The 18,362-nt window shown below is 37.2% G+C and overlaps 1 protein-coding gene across 2 annotated transcripts in view; it reads left to right on the forward strand.

Annotated features, from left to right (window-relative positions):
• Positions 1-18,362, forward strand: part of LOC128983149 (protein O-mannosyl-transferase 2) — a 196,600-nt gene that overhangs the window by 84,273 nt on the left and 93,965 nt on the right. For both annotated transcript variants that reach the window (XM_054402324.1, XM_054402325.1), the window contains exons 6-7: positions 13,199-13,307; positions 17,545-17,704. In XM_054402324.1, the coding sequence (XP_054258299.1) occupies positions 13,199-13,307; positions 17,545-17,704 (269 nt within the window). The remainder of the gene's footprint in view (positions 1-13,198; positions 13,308-17,544; positions 17,705-18,362) is intronic.

An 18,362-nucleotide genomic window follows, 5' to 3' on the forward strand; every position in this document is an offset into this window, starting at 1 on the left:
AAGATATAAAACAAGAAACACTGTTAATTTTAAGTAACATACATTGATATTGATATCATTGATAACATAAAATTTATAATTTTAAAAACATATTTCAAGTATTTGTATTTTTATATATAGTTTATTTTTATTGTAGTCTAAGTTAAGGGCTGTGGCCCCTACAGGCCACTAGTTTAGAATAAGGTCATAGGGATATTTTTTATTTTCCCTATCTATCATGGTAAAATAATAAGAAAGTGACTCCTTGATTTATTTATTTTATAGTCCCTCCCACGTACAGGGTGACACAGAGGAACCGGACGTTTTTTAACCAGCTGTTCCATTGTTGTCGCACGTGGTAGGAAGATTGAGGTTCTGTCATAACATTCAGTGAGGCTTGCCATTTTTGTTGAAATGGCCCAATGGACCGTAGACCATCGTGTTTTCGCATACGATACTTTTGTCCAAAATGGTGAATCCGTCGTGAAAACCCAGCGGGAATTTCGTCGACATTTTATTTTGAACGCCATGGAACGGTTCCAAGCCGAAAAACATTATTAAGATGGGTTTCAGGGTTCCGAACAACTGGGAATATAACAAGAAAGAAACCACCAGGCCTTGTGAGAACTTTGAGAACACCCGTAAACATCGCCAGAGTAAGAGAAGCATTGATAAGGAGTCCAAGCAGGTCTGCGCAAAAACATGCTCAAGAGCTGAAAATGAACCGCCATTCGGTAAGGAGAATTCTTCGGAAAGATCTTAAGTACCATCCTTATAAAATACAGGTAGTGCAGGAACTTAAAGTGACTGACTATAATAAACGAGTAAACTTTGCATCGCAAATGCAAATATTGTTTAACAACGAGCCGAACATGATATTGTTAATGAGTGACAAATCCCACTTCCACCTTAATGGCTCGGTAAACAAACAAAACTTCCGTTACTGGTCCAGTCAGAATCCCCGTAACATTCATGAAAAACCTCTACACTCTCCCAAGGTTACAGTTTGGTGTGCGGTATCTCATTCCTGTGTTATTGGGCCGTATTTTTTTGAGGAAAATGGTGTAATCGTGACAGTGAACTCTCAACGCTATGTCCACATGTTGAACACATTTCTCCGTCAAATAAACCGAAGAAGGGTTTATTTTCAACAGGACGGTGCTACAGCCCACACTGCAGACCAATCAATGAGAGTCTTGAGGCAAATGTTTCCTAACAAGGTGATTTCTCGCTTTGGTGACATACCGTGGCCGCCAAGGTCACCTGACTTGTCCAGCTGTGTGTATAAATTCAAATTTATTTTAAAAATTGAAATCTTACTACACATTGTAGTCTGCTGTAGAACAAAGAATAATATGACATGAAATTTTGCAAGTTTGCTTAATCCTAATTATGATAATTGTTATATAGGTGGTTTCTTATCAAATTAATAGAAAATTATATGGCTGTTAAAGATATTAAATATAGCACTTGATTTTCCAAATTGAATTTCTTCAAAAATTTCTCAACTTGTTGAGAAATTGTTCCTCTTGATCCAATGAGTAGTCCATATACTTCAAATTTAGATATTTTATATTTTTCCGAATAATAGGGGATAGTTTTCTTATAAATATTTACTTTTTCTTCATGGACTTCCTGTGGCTGATTTTCATTTGTCTCAAGACGAACTGTTGGGTCTATAATGAGACCAAAATCTTTCCCCTTGTCTATAACAATGATGTCACTCCGCCTCACAGAGCCCTCTTCTTCTGTGACCTATTCATAGACCTCGTAACTTTTCTTTCTGAATTGATCAGCTATGATTTTTCTGATCGTATGGTGGCGGGTATTCTGTAGAAGACTACTAAATGGGCACTTTCCAAGGAGGTGGGCAAGAGTTTCAAGAATAAATTTCTCAGATACAGGACAATGCCTGTACTGGTTCCCGTCCCTGGATCTCCCATGAAGACTTCTAAGAGGAATAACGTCTCCGACCATTTTCAAGTATTGTTTGAACTCAGCTACTGTGAGGCCACAACCTCTAGCCAAATTTTTATTGATCTTATTACATTCTTTAAAAAGAACCACCCCATTCCCTTTGTATGGAAGTTTACACCAATTTTAATACTCTAAGTCTCGTAAGATTTCTCGCAGTATCTTGGGTTTTGATTCGATAAATTCAATACTTAAATTCAATTTTTCCAGGCAAAACCTAATTTCTTCATCAAATTGACGAATATTAAGTAAGTAGGGGCTTCCCGTTTGTTTTAATACGGGACATATGTTTATATGTTGGATTGATGATTCCCACATTGATTTAAATAACCCAATCCCTTTGTTTTTAGTACTTGTATAAAACATAGAATTTGGCATATCATTTGGAAGATTTAACTGAAATTACATTCAAAATCACTAAAACACTCTGAAAATATATCAAACTCATTAAAAATGTAGGAACAAAATCTCAAAACAACTTTTAAGTTAGCCACATCAGCTGTATGTGGCCAAAGGAAGGCTTAGCTTCCTTTGGGGTTTTCTTAAGGAGCGTGTTTATGCTCACAAACCACACACTCTAGAGGATTTGAAGTTGGCAATCACAGAAGGGATCAATGGCATTGCACAAGACCTCCTGACCCGAGTTTCAGATGATTGTCTGACTAGAATGAACATTTGTAGAGAAGTACATGGCCGCCATATGCGTGACTTCATTTTCAAAAAATGACTGTTTGGCAACAAATGGCAAATATTTACCTCACTATGTACAGTAGTAAAACCATTTTATTCCTTTTGACTACCTACTGTGTACTACTTATTTAAAAAACATCCGGTTCCTTTGAGTCACCCTGTATATCTCTAAGCCATGCTCTTGTTGAATCTTTGGGGAATGAAAAAATAGTAACATGCTGTCCTGGGTTTTAGTCACTTTTACTGCCTGGGATGCAACTCTTGTAAGGCATAATTCACACAATTTTAAACACAATGCATTAGGCAAACAGCACAAATGTCATGGTCAGACAGTATATAGACAAACATGGTGTTGCACTCACACAAAGGAGATGTTTCCAAAAGACCAAGGATTGTCTGCCCCCTCAGTTGTGATGTGGCGCCTGAAGTGTCGGGGGAGCAGTACGTCCTGTATATCTAGTGCGCCTTGATGGAATCAAAAGTAAAACAGCCAGTCTGCCACAGTCTTGCAACTCCTAACAATTATCATTCTTTCTTTGTAATGTTTTGTGATGTCAATGAAAGCAATATGTCGCTAGCGTCTGCGTACATAGTGGTGGATCAAAAGAATCTAATGTAGGTAACGGTGAATTATGTTTTTACCCCATGAATAAAAAAGCAACAACATCATCTGGACAAATATCACCATATTTTAGCAGCACAAAGATTATCAGACAAATTTCATAACATCCTTAAAAACAGTAATTTAATAGTTGTTTTATAAAAAAAATTCAGCAAAACCTCTAGAATGTAATTAGGCCTAGTTGTTTAACCTGAATGAATTAAGTTATCCTCTCCCTTTTCCCCATACAAGTAGATAAGCATGTCAATCTGATGCTTACCAGAATGTAGACCTAAATTGCTAAGGGAATAATACCTCTCAAAGCGAGTCTTCCAGTCGTGAGGATTGAAGGAAAAGGCTTCAGGAGGCTTAATGTTCAGTGATACAGGTTCTTTATTCGACTGCGCCATGTTCTATTTCTTATTTAGATAAAAATTAAATGATCAAAAGAAACTACACTGTTTTAATCAAGACAAAAATACAAGACAATATCATTACAGAAAGTAAATAAAACATATGGTTAAATATTAATTAAATAACCATAGAGGTTAAACAAAACCTTTTTCACGATCAACTACTCCCAATCAAAAAGCTGCAATAAAACAATCATAAAGAGGCAGAATGATAAGACCTACCAAACGTTTTCCTGACTAACTCTGAAAAGAAACTCAAAGGGAAAGATGTTTAACCTGTTCTTTTCAAAATTTAAACAGGTGCAGATGTAACGATTTTGCCTTCCGGCATTAAATTGAACAAGAAAATCAAGCTCAACCCACATATGCAAAACATTTAGTTGCGCAAATGGCCAAGCTCTGTCAATTTTGGGAACTGCTACTGTCAAACTATCACATAATCACAAAACATGAAATGAGATATGCCGGGATATAAAATAAGCAGGAATATTGGTATGAAACAAAAAGAAAAAGAAAAACATAGTATTGACAAGGGGGTTTATCTTATTAAATGCAATGATGGAGATGATTGTGATAAAGAATATATTGGACAAACTAATAGATCTTTCAAACAACGTTTTAAGGAGCATAACGCCCGAAACCAAAAAAATCCCACGTCCAAAGTTGCCCAACACCTGAAAGAACATCCTTCCCACATTATAAGTTTTGATAAATCGCTAAATGTGCTAAAAGCCTGTGATAATGCTCAAAGGTCGAAAATATGGGAGGGGTATTTTATTTTCAAAAAGGTCACTTCAATGGATAAACATAGCTTATTAAATGTTAAAGAAGACTTTTCTGATAAAGTTACCTATCGTCTGTACAGTAGACTAGAGGGGGAAGAGGTTACCACGGATAACACAACAGCTGATTAAGACAAGATAAGGGAGGAATGACCAGTAGGCCTACAACCTTGTGCGGTATCGCATGTCTTCTCCCGCTCGCTTGATGTACAGTACGTGTGTGACCATGGTTGTAAAACTGTATATAACTATGTGTTTCGTGAACTGTGTCAAATGTTTTGTAAATTGTGACAACCACTTCTGTGGGCAATGTTGAGACCTGTGACAGCGACTGAAGATGCATTGTAATTAATGTGAAACGCGTCTCGCAGGAGATAAGAATTTTGGACACCTTAGGCTACCAAAAAGATAAAAAATACTGATATGAAATGAGACTATATACGTTTCTAAGGGCACTTCCCAGCCACTTCTAGGTAAACCTGCAATAAAAAGTTTGCAGTTACTTGCTCAAATCAATGAAATACAGCCATCCTGTAATGACTGGTATGACAGACACCCTAAATTGTTTGAAGGCTTAGGTTCCATTGATGTCAAATACAAAGTAGAAATGAAAAATAACGCCAATCCATTTGCAATCAACACACCTCGTCGGATTCCTCTTCCTCTTTGGGAATCTACTAAAGAAGAGCTTGAAAGAATGGTGTCAATGGGGGTGATTGCTGAGGTACATAATGCCACAGACTGGTGTTCTCCAATGGTTGTTGTACCAAAGAATTACTCTAACAAAGTTCAAATTTGTGTGGATCTTACTAAATTAAACAGATGCGTCAAACAAAGATACTATCCTATTCAACCCATCGACATAACATTTGCCCAAATCTCAGAAGCAAAATGCTATTCTAAATTGGATGTTAATAATGGATTCTGGCAGATCACATTGGACGAAGAATCCCAAGATTCGACAATGTTCCTAACACCATTTGGACGCTTTAAATTTCTGAAACTACCCTTTGGAATAACATCTGTACCAGAAGTGTTCCAGTAATGTGTGAATCGAACCCTTAAAGGTCAAATTAATGTACTTGTGCACATGGACGATGTAATTGTTTGGGGGAAAACTCAACAAGAACATGGCTATTTCTTAGAGGAAGTACTTACCAAACTTGAAGTTGCTGGCTTCACCCAGGGCCTGATTACCCGTTAGGCTAATTAGGCTGTAGCCTAGGGCGCCAGTCAGCCAAGTATTTTAGGGGGGCGCCAGACAGCTAAGACTTAAAGTTGGGACCAGGGGCGTAAAAAATGTTTTATTCAAAAAAAGGATTCGCGCACGGCGCAGGGCGCAGATAGGAAATGAGTACGGTGCGAGCGATGTGAACACCGTGGTGACACGACAGCGACTGGCGCCGCCCCCCCCCCCCCCCACAAACCACCCCTCCCTCACGAAACGCCCCTGCCACTGCCACTGCCAACCTCTCCTCGACATATGCGCAACCGCCTACAAACGTTGTTCTGCGCAACATCCTTTCAAGTTTGTAGGCAGGGCGCTTAATAATCCCTAGATTTCCCCGGATGCCACACCTGTTTTTTGGCAAATAAATCCTAAACAAACGATCAGTGTCAGTCAGAGTCAGTACAGTAGTATGTATGTTTGTTTTGGTTAGTGACGACCGTGCGACTGTGTCTGTGATCTGACGTGTGTACTTTGTGATATTGATATGTTTAGTTGCGGCGTGGCGTACTTTGTTCATGTTTAATGAGTAATGAGTGACAAGAAAAAACCAAGTGGCGCGGAGTACCGGAAAAGAGCCCGGGAACGTAATGTGCGGGAAGAAACAATCATAAGTAAATGTCCCAAACTGTATACGTTTTTTAATCAACCAAAAACGACATTACAAAGCGACTGTGAATCAGTGTCAGTATCAGTGAATCAGTGTGAATCAGTACCGGCACTGACGGCGCCTTCGCCTTCCCCCCCTGCTGTGGCACCTGTGTTGGCGTCCACATCAGTGAATCAGTGTGAATCAGTACCGGCACTGACGGCGCCTTCGCCTTCCCCCCCTGCTGTGGCACCTGTGTTGGCGTCCACATCAGTGAATCAGTGTGAATCAGTACCGGCACTGACGGCGCCTTTGCCTTCCCCCCCTGCTGTCGCACCTGTGTTGGCGTCCACATCAGTGAATCAGTGTGAATCAGTACCGGCACTGACGGCGCCTTCGCCTTTCCCCCCTGCTGTGGCACCTGTGTTGGCGTCTTCCTCCACTTCGGAACCTTGGACACTTTTCCAATCGTTTGAGGACCATCTACAAGAGAACTCTCCTCAACAAATCAAGGTAATTGATATTGATAACAATAATGAGGAAATTGAAAAACATTTTGATGATCCGGCTTTGTGGAAAATAAATGAAGACCTTCGTGAACATATTGCAATACATGGGATCACTCAGAATGACGATGTAGACTTTTCAAAATCTGCTAGGCAATATTCAGACCAAAAACGGTTTTTAAGTAAGAATTTATTTTACAAAAAACTTGTCAATGGAGAAGTAGTTAAAAGGTGTTACCTAATTTACTCAAAATCAACTGGTCGTGTTTACTGTGCTCCTTGTAAACTTTATGGCGGAACTACCGCCTTGGGAAGTGTTGGTTTTAATGACTGGAAAAACTCTCACATTGTGCATGACCACGACAACAACACTGAACACAGACAATGTCTTAGCAAATATTTAGCCCGAAGTAATATTTCGAACAGAGTTGATAAACACCTGATGTTGCAGTATCAAGAAGAAGTGCAATATTGGAAAAATGTGTTGCTCAGAATAATAGAAGTCGTAAAATTTTTATCTTCTCGAGGACTTCCTTTTCATGGCGAAAACGAAGTTATAGGTTCAAACAAAAATGGGAACTTTTTGGGGTGTATTGAACTGTTGTGCAAATTCGACCCTTTTATGGCTGATCATGTTGCCCGATTCGGAAACAAAGGCAGGGGAGTGCCATCGTACTTATCCTCTACAACGGTAAATGAATTTGTTACAATTATAGCAGACCACATAAAAGCTAAAATCATAACAGAAATCCAAATGTCAAAGTATTTTTCAATTATTGTCGACTCCACGCCAGATGTGGCAAATGTGGATCAACTAACGTTTGTAGTTCGTTATGTTTCACATGATGGTTCACCGAAGGAACGTTTTTTAACTTTCATACCCAATAGTGGACACAAAGGTGAAGACATGGAAAAAGCTGTTATTTCCACGCTTGAATCCCTAGAGTTAAATATAAATGACTGTAGGGGCCAGAGCTACGACAATGCAAGCAACATGTCAGGCTGCTATAAAGGGCTACAAAACAGAATTAAAATGCTAAATCCACTTGCTATGTATGTTCCTTGTGCAGGCCATTCATTGCAGCTTGTAGGCTCTGCAACTGCTGGTAGTAGCCAAAATTCCGTTGAATTTTTCGCTGTGGAACAGCAATTGTATAATTTTTTCCATTCCTCAACTAAGAGGTGGGAAATTTTATTATCTTACTATGAAAAAGACGCACTTACAATGAAGACACTCTCAAAGACTCGTTGGAGTGCTCGAGCTGATGCAAGTAAATCCCTGTACAGATCCTATAAACCAACTATCACAGCGTTAGAAGAGATCAGTGCAAATGAAGAAGAAAACAAGGAAACCCGATTTGAGGCAAAACAGCTATCAGAAAGACTAAAATCCTTAGAAATGGCTTTGATGACTTGTTTTTGGAATGAAGTTCTAACAAAGTTTAAAGATGTTAGTGAAAAGCTTCAGGGTGAGGACGTGGACTTAGAACAAACGGTGGTGTTGTATTCTCTAGAATCGTTCTTAACAGCCTTGAGAAATGAAGAAGAATTTTCCAATTTTGAAATTAAAGCAAAGACCATCTGTGACAGTGAGAGTTATAAGAAAGATAAAACTAGGAAAAAGAAGTTGAAGGTACCTTTTGGTGAAAGTAAAGAGGGGTAAACAGAGTTTGATGGACGGAAAGAATTTCTCGTAAATTCTTATTACAGCGCAATTGACACACTTAAAAGCCATCTGGAGAGAAGGAAAGAAGTTTATTTGAGCCTAAGGGACTCTTTCTGCTTTTTGTGGAGTTTGAATGAAGTGGAAAACACCACCTTAAAAGAGAAGGCAAACCATCTGTTAAAAATGTACCCTTCAGACTTGGACGTTTCATTTCCAGAAGAATGTCTGTACCTTAAAGAATTTTTACAAGAAAATGGCGAATTCTACAAAGAAGAAAAGGAAATTCTAGAATCGAAATCAAAAATGAAGGTAAAAAAAACTGTGGAAAAAAGTGCAAAATTGGGCACTAAGGCTTACAGACTTTTGAAACACTTGAAGTATCTGAAGATAGAATCACTTTTTCCAAATGTTGAAGTGGCTTTAAGAATATTTTTAAGTATGGCCGTAACAAACTGCAGTGGTGAAAGATCGTTTTCTGCTCTTGGGCGAGTGAAGAACTTCCTTAGATCAACTTTAAGTCAAGATAAAATGAAGTCACTTGCACTTTTGTTTATTGAAAATGAGTTTGTGGAAACAATATCCTTTAACCAAATAGTTGAATCATTTGCGTCAGCCAAAGCACGAAAGAAAGACTTTGCATAAATTTGCCTAGTTCGCATAAGTTTTGGATCAAATGTTGATGAACATTCGTGAATAGGGACAGATATTTATAATCATTATATTTATAGTAGGCCTAATGATTGATTTGTAAAAACATTTAACGATACTTGTTGTTGCAGATAAATACAGATAAATGCTGTAAACTAAGTAATTCCATCTAAAAGGCACTAATCAAATTGTTTTAGGCCTAGCAGGTGATTAACAGAGTTAATTAAGAAAGTACTTACCTATGTTATTGTTCGGTTTTTTGATATTTTAGGTTAGGTCTACTTTTGATTTAATACAATCATATATGTTTAATAAAATGTAAAATAAATGCATAATTTTTTAAGTTTTACATTCCTTGAACAACCGATTTGTTTCTATTTTAAAAGTTCCTAATCAAACCATGCATTTATGTATGATCAGTTTTCTTTTGTTTTTAAATAAACTGAATAGTAGTATAATGCCTTTCTTTGGCCATTTTTAATTTTTGAATTCAGTATTACTGTTTATACTTAAAAATTTTGAAAGTGGTGGCAGATTGGAGGGGTAGTGTGAGGGAGGGGGGGCGGGGAGGGGGCGCGAAAAAATGTCAGCCTACTGGCGACTAGACCCTTAATCAGGCCCTGGTTCACCCTAAACAAAGACAAATGCTTGTTCTCTCAAACCTCGCTAACCTACTTAGGTCACCATTTATCCAAATCAGGAATCAAAGTCGAAGTTATAAGAAAAATGGCACCTCCAACAGATATTTTGGGTGTTCAAAAAGGTTACTTGGCATGGTTAACTTCATTGGCAAATACATACCGAACAAGAGCCAGTTACTAAAACAAGCTGTTACCCACGGGCTTCACCCCGTTTGACTTCATAAGTATTAATAAAACTATTGATTGGTTAAGTTAATCTGAAATAAACAAAACAGAATACAGTAATACAAACAAACAAATAATCACACCCGATTTTAATAAGGTAATAATTTTAAAGAATGACATACAATTAAGTACAGCTGATGTATTTTTAACATTAAGTATATGGAAAGTTCTCTTTGGAAAGCAATTACGACCTTAAAGGGCAATTTACGAAATAATGGATGGTTGCACAAGGTTTCTCGTCATTACAAACATTTTAAGTATATGGTTTATGGGGGTGTGAGTTGTAGTTTTCCCAGAAGTTCATGGGTACTTTGGGCTTTATATATGGATTCATTACCGACCTACTAAGTAGCAAAAACGAATGGTGTTGGGATTGTGAACAACAAAAAGCATTTGATGAACTGAAAGAATTATTGGCTTCTCCACCTCAACTTGCATTCTATGATAAAAATAAACCGACTATGATTTCTGCTGACTCTTCTGCACATGGATTGGTTGGAGTTCTTTTACAACAACAATCAGATGGTAATACAGAGTGGGCCAGATAAAACCGGTCCCGAGAGGCGTAGGCTTCATACGAGACGCGCCGATGTACAGCATGACGGGACATTGACCTTTCCCCTTCCACTACTGTCTGCCGTCCGTCCTGTCCTGTCTATCTGTCCACGTCAGTGTAGCTTGAGTGTTTGACCGAGCAGTGTGGATCATGCCGTATTCAATAGAACAGCGTGTTTTCATAGTGGAGGAATATGTTCGTACAACTTCAATAATGTTGGTCCGTGAAAAGTTTCTTGAGAAGTATCCTGAAGATGGAGTTCCTGCTAAATCAACCATTCAGGATTTAATTAAAAAGTGGCGTACAACAGGCAATGTGTCCAATATGAAGAGAGACAAACAACCAACTGTACGAACACCAGAAGCTGTGGCCAATGTACAGACCATTATTGGAAGGAGTCCTTCAAAGTCAACACGACGATTATCGCAACAAGTCGGAATTTCTCGAACATCTTGTCGGCGTATACTGCATGGATTAAAAATGCGTGCCTATCGTGTGAGTGTTGTTCAGGAATTGAAAGAGGTTGATTTGGCTAGACGCGTACGTTACTGTCAATGGGTTCTTCAAGAAATTGCAGAAGGTAACGTGGATCCATTTTTATTCATTTCTACAGACGAAGCATGGTTCCACTTATCAGGGTATGTAAATTCTCAAAATACGCGGTATTGGGCAACACACAATCCTCATGTAACCCATGAGAAACCACTGCATGACTTAAAAATTGGTGTTTGGTGCGCAATGTCTGGTCGCCGGATCATTGGACCAATATTCTTCGAGGAGACAGTTAATACAGACGTTTATCTACGGATCTATGAAGAATTTGTTACACAACTGAATCCAGAAGAAGTGTCATATGCGTACTTCCAACAAGATGGGGCAACCTGTCACACTTCTGATCGATCTCTCGCTCGAATCCACAGTGATTTTACTAAAGAGAGAACCATCAGTAAAGGCTTGTGGCCAGCCAGATCGCCCGACCTATCGCCTTGCGATTTTTATCTCTGGGGCCGTCTCAAAGGTAATGTCTATCACAACAACCCACGGACTTTAGAAGAATTGAAGCAAAACATACGACAAGAAATTGCCAACATTCCAGTAGAAGAATTGCAGACTGTTTTCCTGAACATGATTCGCCGTGCTGAAATTTGCATACAAGTTGGTGGCTCCCATTTTGAACAGAGACTGTAAATCCTTAAATGTACATGTTGTAAAATAGACAAAATAAAATTTCATTTTACTTAATATTATGCATTTTTTTTATTTCGCCTAGTCACTTTTTCAGTTTCCTGTACGCATTGTATGAGTATTACGTAAACTCGCTCGGGACCGGTTTTATCTGGCCCACCCTGTAGGAAACCTATTTCTTATATCTTACACACTCTGAGCGAAACCGAACGAAACTACTCTAACATTGAACGAGAAGCTCTATCATTAACATGGAGCTGTGACAAGTTATACATCTACATTGTGGGCAAGCACATCATGCTGGAAACAGATCACAAAGATTTGGTTAGTATGTTGACTACTAAAGAGATCAATGATATTACACCCCGTCTTCAAAGACTAAGACTAAGATGTCTGATGAGATATTCCTACAATGTGACGTATACATCTGGCAAACATTTAGCCAAAACGTAGCCATATGGGAGCATTCACACGAGCAGTCGGTCATCGCGCTGCAGCTCGCATACTCCCCTTTGTTCTCATTGTGCGCCAGTGATGGATCCGAGTGGCTTTGATATCGATATTTTCATCTATCGACTCGTCGCTCGTGTGAACCAGTGTATAGCCGGGTCATGAAAAAGTCGCTTGTGTAAACCGTGCATTAGACAAGAAATGTTGACAAGAATACATACACGCCACCTAGGCATTACGAAATGTCGACTTAGAGCCAACAATGGTATGTGGTGGCCAGGAATGTCACTTGATATTGAGAAATTTGTTAATGATTGTCCAAATGTACTGAACATAGAACACAACATCATGAACCCCTTTTACCCAGTGAGCTTCCATCTCGTCATTGGGAAAAGGCAGCGATTGATCTCTTCAAACTCGAAGGAACATGGTTCGTAGTAATCACTGACTGTTTTTCACGTTATTTTAAAATAGCTACATTAAAAAAACCTGTCAATTGCTGAGATAATTGAGAAATGCAAATCTGTATTTTGCCGCCACGGTATTCCAATTGAGCTGCGATCTGATTGTGGTACACAGTTTGCTACCAGATACACTGGTCTTGAAAACTCTGAATTCAAAAATTTTGCTCAAAACTATAACTTAAGCAAAAGCATAACTTGTGACGAGCAGCACAAGCTACCACCAAAGTAACGGTGCAGCAACAACTATGCTTTAGAGCTTGATTGATCCACTGACAACATTGGAGGGAATGATGGCCTTAACGGACCAATCACAGAGTAGCCTCTAATATAAACCAGCTCCTTGGCTGTGTGCAGTAAGTAACAAACTTGCTTGTTGCCAACAGGCTTTGTGAAAGACCTCTATGTAAACCGCACAGTAGACCTACACTTCCACCATATACCTCCTTCCTAGGACACATTGTATTTACTTCACCTGGAGACTGCAACGTGCGTAAATTCTACCTCTATCTCCATGTCTAGCTTCTCTCAGTATGTGACTTCCTTTATCTTCCTTTATAACTCTGTTATAACAAAAATACTCATTATGAATTATTGTTTACAGATGTTGGCATCCTCACTCTCACTCAGTATATTCTGTTGGACCCTATACTGCTGTTCTTTGTGATGGGATCTACTTATGGAATGGCAAAATGCCATTGTGCCAACAACAAGTTAGTACTCCTACTATTTAACTCAAAATTTATATTATACTCTTCAGCTTAAACTGTCTTGTTCTAATGTTCTACCAATCAAAGATTTAATGTTTACCTTATAAACAGCTATTTAATAGAAATCTCAATTTTTTTCTCAAAACGTCCAATAAATTAAGTGCAAAAATCCATTTAACGTGTAGTGATGTGACCAGGGACTTAACCCTTTGGCCGCCACGGTCCGATATATCGGATGTCTGCTAAATGTTTGTTTACTGACCACCTCTATGTCCAAAAGCCACAAATAACACACCAATCGAATCAGCATCATCTGGGCTTCATGTAGCAAGAGCTTTGACTGCCTTTGTTTGTGTTTTTTTCTCGTGATGGACGAGATTTCCCAAGATGGCGTCGTCTGATAAACAGTGATCATGTGTTTGTAGATAACTTCTTAAGACTTATAAGTTGTTCTGGTGCTTTTTTAGTTAGTAAATATGACTAAACTTGGTCGAGATAAGTCGACAGTGAGTGAAGACACAATATTTCATAACTTGACAGAGATTGGTGTGCAATTGGTGAGTTGAGTGATCATTTCATAAATTCTCGAGGCCTATTTGTAGGTAATGTCTTTATGTCCATACTTTTGGCAGATTATCTATACAGGGTGTCCCGGAACTCTCTACCAATATTTTAGGGCATTGCTCTTGGGTAAGAAACATACCTAAATATCATATTTAAAATGTCTGGAAGTCCTTAGTTACTCACACAGCCGCCATTTTGTTTTTTTCAGTTATTAATTTTTTTCTGAAGAATAGTTAAACATATGAAATTGAAACTTTGCACAAACATTTAGGACAACTAGACAAAGCTACAAAAGAATTATAAAGATTTTTCAAATTTATAAAACAAAATGGCGGCCATTTACAATTTTTGTAAAATCAACGGTTTTTGAGTTATTTAAGAAACAAAATTTTAAATGACCGCCATTTTGTTTTATGAATATGAAAAATCGTCATAATGTTTTTGTAGCTTTGTCTAGTTGTCATAAATGTTTGTGCAAAGTTTCAATTTCATATGTTTAACTATTCTCCAGAAAAAAATTAATAACTGAAAAAAGAAAATGGCGGCTGTGTGAGTAACTAAGGACTTCCGGACAATTTAAATATGATATTTAGGTATGTTTCTTACCCAGGAGCAATGCCCTAAAATATTGGTAGAGAGTTCCGGGACACCCTGTATAAAAGGATGACTTACATTACAGGCACTATGAGGAAAAACAGGAAAGGTATACCTGATACTCTCGACAAAAATATGAGGAAGGCCAAAAAGATTACAACCTTAAAGACCACAAATTGATGGTTGTGTACAAGGAAAAAGTCTCCCAAAAGAACCCAGTACTTCTTCTGTCAACTAAGTGTGTTACAAAATCAGTAGTAAGAAATAATGAGGTAATTGTAAAAGAAAACCCAGAGATAATAGATTTGTACAGCTCCTTCATGGGAGGTATTGACCATTCAGATCAGATGTTATAGGTTACGCCTACCTCGGTGAGCGACGGACCGATCAGTATTAGAAAAAGGTTGTATTACACATTTTTCAAGAATAATTTTGAACTTTTACCTTATATATAAGGAAAACCATAGTGGAAAAGACATGAATAGGTTTCAGTTCATATTACAGTATCTATAATTGACAGTATGTCAAAAGAGTGGCTTGTCCATAAGTATCAGTTAGCAGGAGGAGACAATTTTCAGATGGCAGGAGTAGACAATCAGCGGCAAAAATTACCAATTTGGAATGGAAACCTTACCAGATAAAAAAGAGAGAAACTGCTGTGTATGTAGTAGGCTATTGCAGCAGGTGGAAAAAGAAAGAAATCCCGAACCATATGCACTAGAGTGTCTGAAAGGTGTACATGCCCTGTGTTTTAGCCAACAAAGGTGCTAGACGATGTTAGACCATTAAAATTTTTAGGCTAAGTGTATGTATATAGTCAAGGCCACACTAAAATAACAGGCCGTAATGCTCGCCTAGAATGACGTCACGATAGAAGACGGCTATGACGTATAAGTACTTATTTATTTATTTTCCAATGAAAGATTAAAACAAACAGCTGATCACAAACGGCAAAATTACGTCATTGCCGTCTTCTATCGTGACGTCATGCTGGACAAGCATTACGGCCTGTTTTTTTAGTGTGGCTTTGATATAGTTTTATGTTGTAAATAGTTGGTGTTATCTTTGTTTTTTGGAATAATGAAAAACTGCTGGCTTCTTACTTTTCTTGTGCATGATATGGCATTAGACTTTATATAGCGCATTTGAGAGACACGAAGACATCAAAACGCTCTGAAGACAATTTATTTCAAACCCTGAAAAGAAGCTTATTTTCAATGTAGGATTTCCAAATTTCGCATTCTTACTAACAAAAGTGTGTAGTAATAAAAAATTACTCAAATATTGGTAAAATATTTTTTATGCATTTAGTTATTTTGGTTGTACTCAAAGTTTTTATTTATTTATTTTTATTTTTTGAAATTACATTTGGTAACATAACAAATTCTTTGAAACCTTTATAAATATTATATTTTTATAATTCAATTTTATTACAATTCTAGAAAAAATTAATTTATCAAAATATTTGCAAAAATAAAAATGTTGTAGCCATTTTATATAAGCATTGAGTTTAAGTACAAAATGGCCTCGGCGGTTCTCGATTAGACGAATAAATAAAATGCTGGCAGCGAATGGGTTAATATGTTAGATATACTGTAATTTAGTTGTCACCTAATTATCAGCTGACAGATTCTGTCAGCTGATAATTATTTCTTACTACTGAATGTTTAAATAGTTTTGTTATTTTTGGTTACTAGGAAGTTAGAAACAAAACAAGGATTAGTATATTTTAGGCTTTCCACCAAAAATGATTGATTTAATTGAACATACTTTTTAAAATAACAAGCAATTGCTTAGTACAAATAAATTGGATAAATTTTTGTTGGGAAGTCTAAAATATGCTGATCCTTGTTTTGTTTCTATCTTCCTAGTAACCAAAAATAACAAAACTATTTAAACATCTGTCAGCTGATGATTAGGTGACAATTAAATTATATTTAACATTTTAAGTAGTTTTTGAGTTTATCTCATACAAACACACAGACACCACCTCTTCTTTATAATATTATAGATTTTAAGTCTCTGGTCAACCAACAAATATCAAGAGACACGGCATCAACCGAAGCTTCATTTTTTGTGATTTGGACACATATTTGCTTGTTTTTCTGAGGCTGGATGCTATGAGAAAATCTTAATAACATCCATACACTGGACCTCATCCAGTGATCAAGAAATACGGTAAAAATAACACAATAAAACTGAATGTTTCTAATGTTAATGTTAGTCTTGAAAGATTTAAACCGGCTTTCAGAACGATTAAGTTAAGCCCTCAACTGTATCTCAAACTTCAAAGGATGTGGATCTTCTAAAGTCATATACGACAAAGTCTGGAAGAAAAGTTAAATTCAAGAATCCAGTTTCAGTTTGATGGTGCACGTTTATCCTTACTGTTATTTTATTTTATTACTTTTAATTTTGTTTTGTGACTTTTCGGAACCCTCCCGAAACTCCATGGACTTCCAATCTTCGCAGGGGGCTCCTCTAGTGATGTGACCAGAGATGTTAAAATGTTAAATATATTTTAGTTGTCACCTAATTATCAGCTGACAGATGTTTAAATAGTTTTGTTATTTTTGGTTACTAGGAAGATAGAAACAAAAAACGGATCATTATATTTTAGGCTTCCCAACAAATACTGATTTAATTTATTTGTACTAAAGAATTGCTTAATACTTTAAAGAGTATATTCAATTAAATCTATAATTTTTGGTGGAAAATCTTTAGGTATTTCTTCTGGTATAAATAAAGTCTTATTTTAATACGAGGTTCTTTCCACTAAAAACGTATCACGTTCATTATAGAATTTGATGGGAGTTTTGTACACTTTTCGGACACTTCACCAATTAATTGTAACAATGATAACCAGTTTTTGCTATTGACATCATTTGGGAAAGATAGATTTGGCCAGGTTGAAGGATTTTGTGGTTGATAGAATGAATGCAGGCTCACCTTACTGATGAATATGGTTGAAAGACTACAACTGGAAAAGATTTTAGTAGTTTTGAAAACTCTATGTTTCATGTGTTTAAATGAGCTTTCCACTATTATAATCACATAGTTGTAACATGGTCTCTTTTATCAGGCCGTTCTCAGTCCAGTGGTGGGCTTGGTTGGTCTTCACTGGAACAATGATAGCCTGTGCTGTCAGTGTCAAGTTTGTGGGACTGTTCATTGTCCTTCTTGTTGGATTTTGCACCGTTACGGAACTGTGGGATATCTTAGGAGATATCAGCAGACCTGTGGTAAGAACAAATACTTCTCAATCATATATTATTTCAAAAGTATATTAGTGAATTGTAACTTTCATTTCTATTGATTCTGTTCACATTACTGACACTAGCTGATGTACATTTACCGCGGCAATGAATACAGGGTGTCCAGCTGACCTGGAAACCGGGAAAACCAGAAATTGTATATGGATTTTGATGACCGAGAAAAAGTGGTATCTTTTTCACCAAAAGTAAATATCTCAAACTATACAGCAAACTTTTAGGTTGACTCTAGGTTTTTTACTGTATGTTTGGGCTGCTCCTAAAATACTTATACCTTTGATACCCATTATAATATATCTTTACCCGTAATAATTAAATTGTGATAAGGCTAGTGTTTCCTGAATTGGTAGATTCCGATACCGATTCCGATTCTACAACTTTGGTTTCGATTCTCGATTCCGCACTCGATACCGATACCTGTTAAAAATTCATTTAATAACACATTTAACTTATGTGTGCTTCTCGCCATCGCTATAAATAAAGGAGCATGTTATTTTTATTTAATCTTTATACAATAAGATAACTGCATGCTATTAATTAAGGTTACATAAACACGCACAGCAAACAAACAACAAAACCAAAACATTGGTTACACAATTAATTTGTCATTTGCAAAGTCACGACAGTT

This window comes from Macrosteles quadrilineatus, unplaced genomic scaffold (assembly GCF_028750875.1).
Source record: "Macrosteles quadrilineatus isolate MER2022 unplaced genomic scaffold, UCM_ALF_1.0 Scaffold_1__1_contigs__length_201487025, whole genome shotgun sequence".
Lineage (NCBI taxonomy): Eukaryota > Metazoa > Arthropoda > Insecta > Hemiptera > Cicadellidae > Macrosteles > Macrosteles quadrilineatus.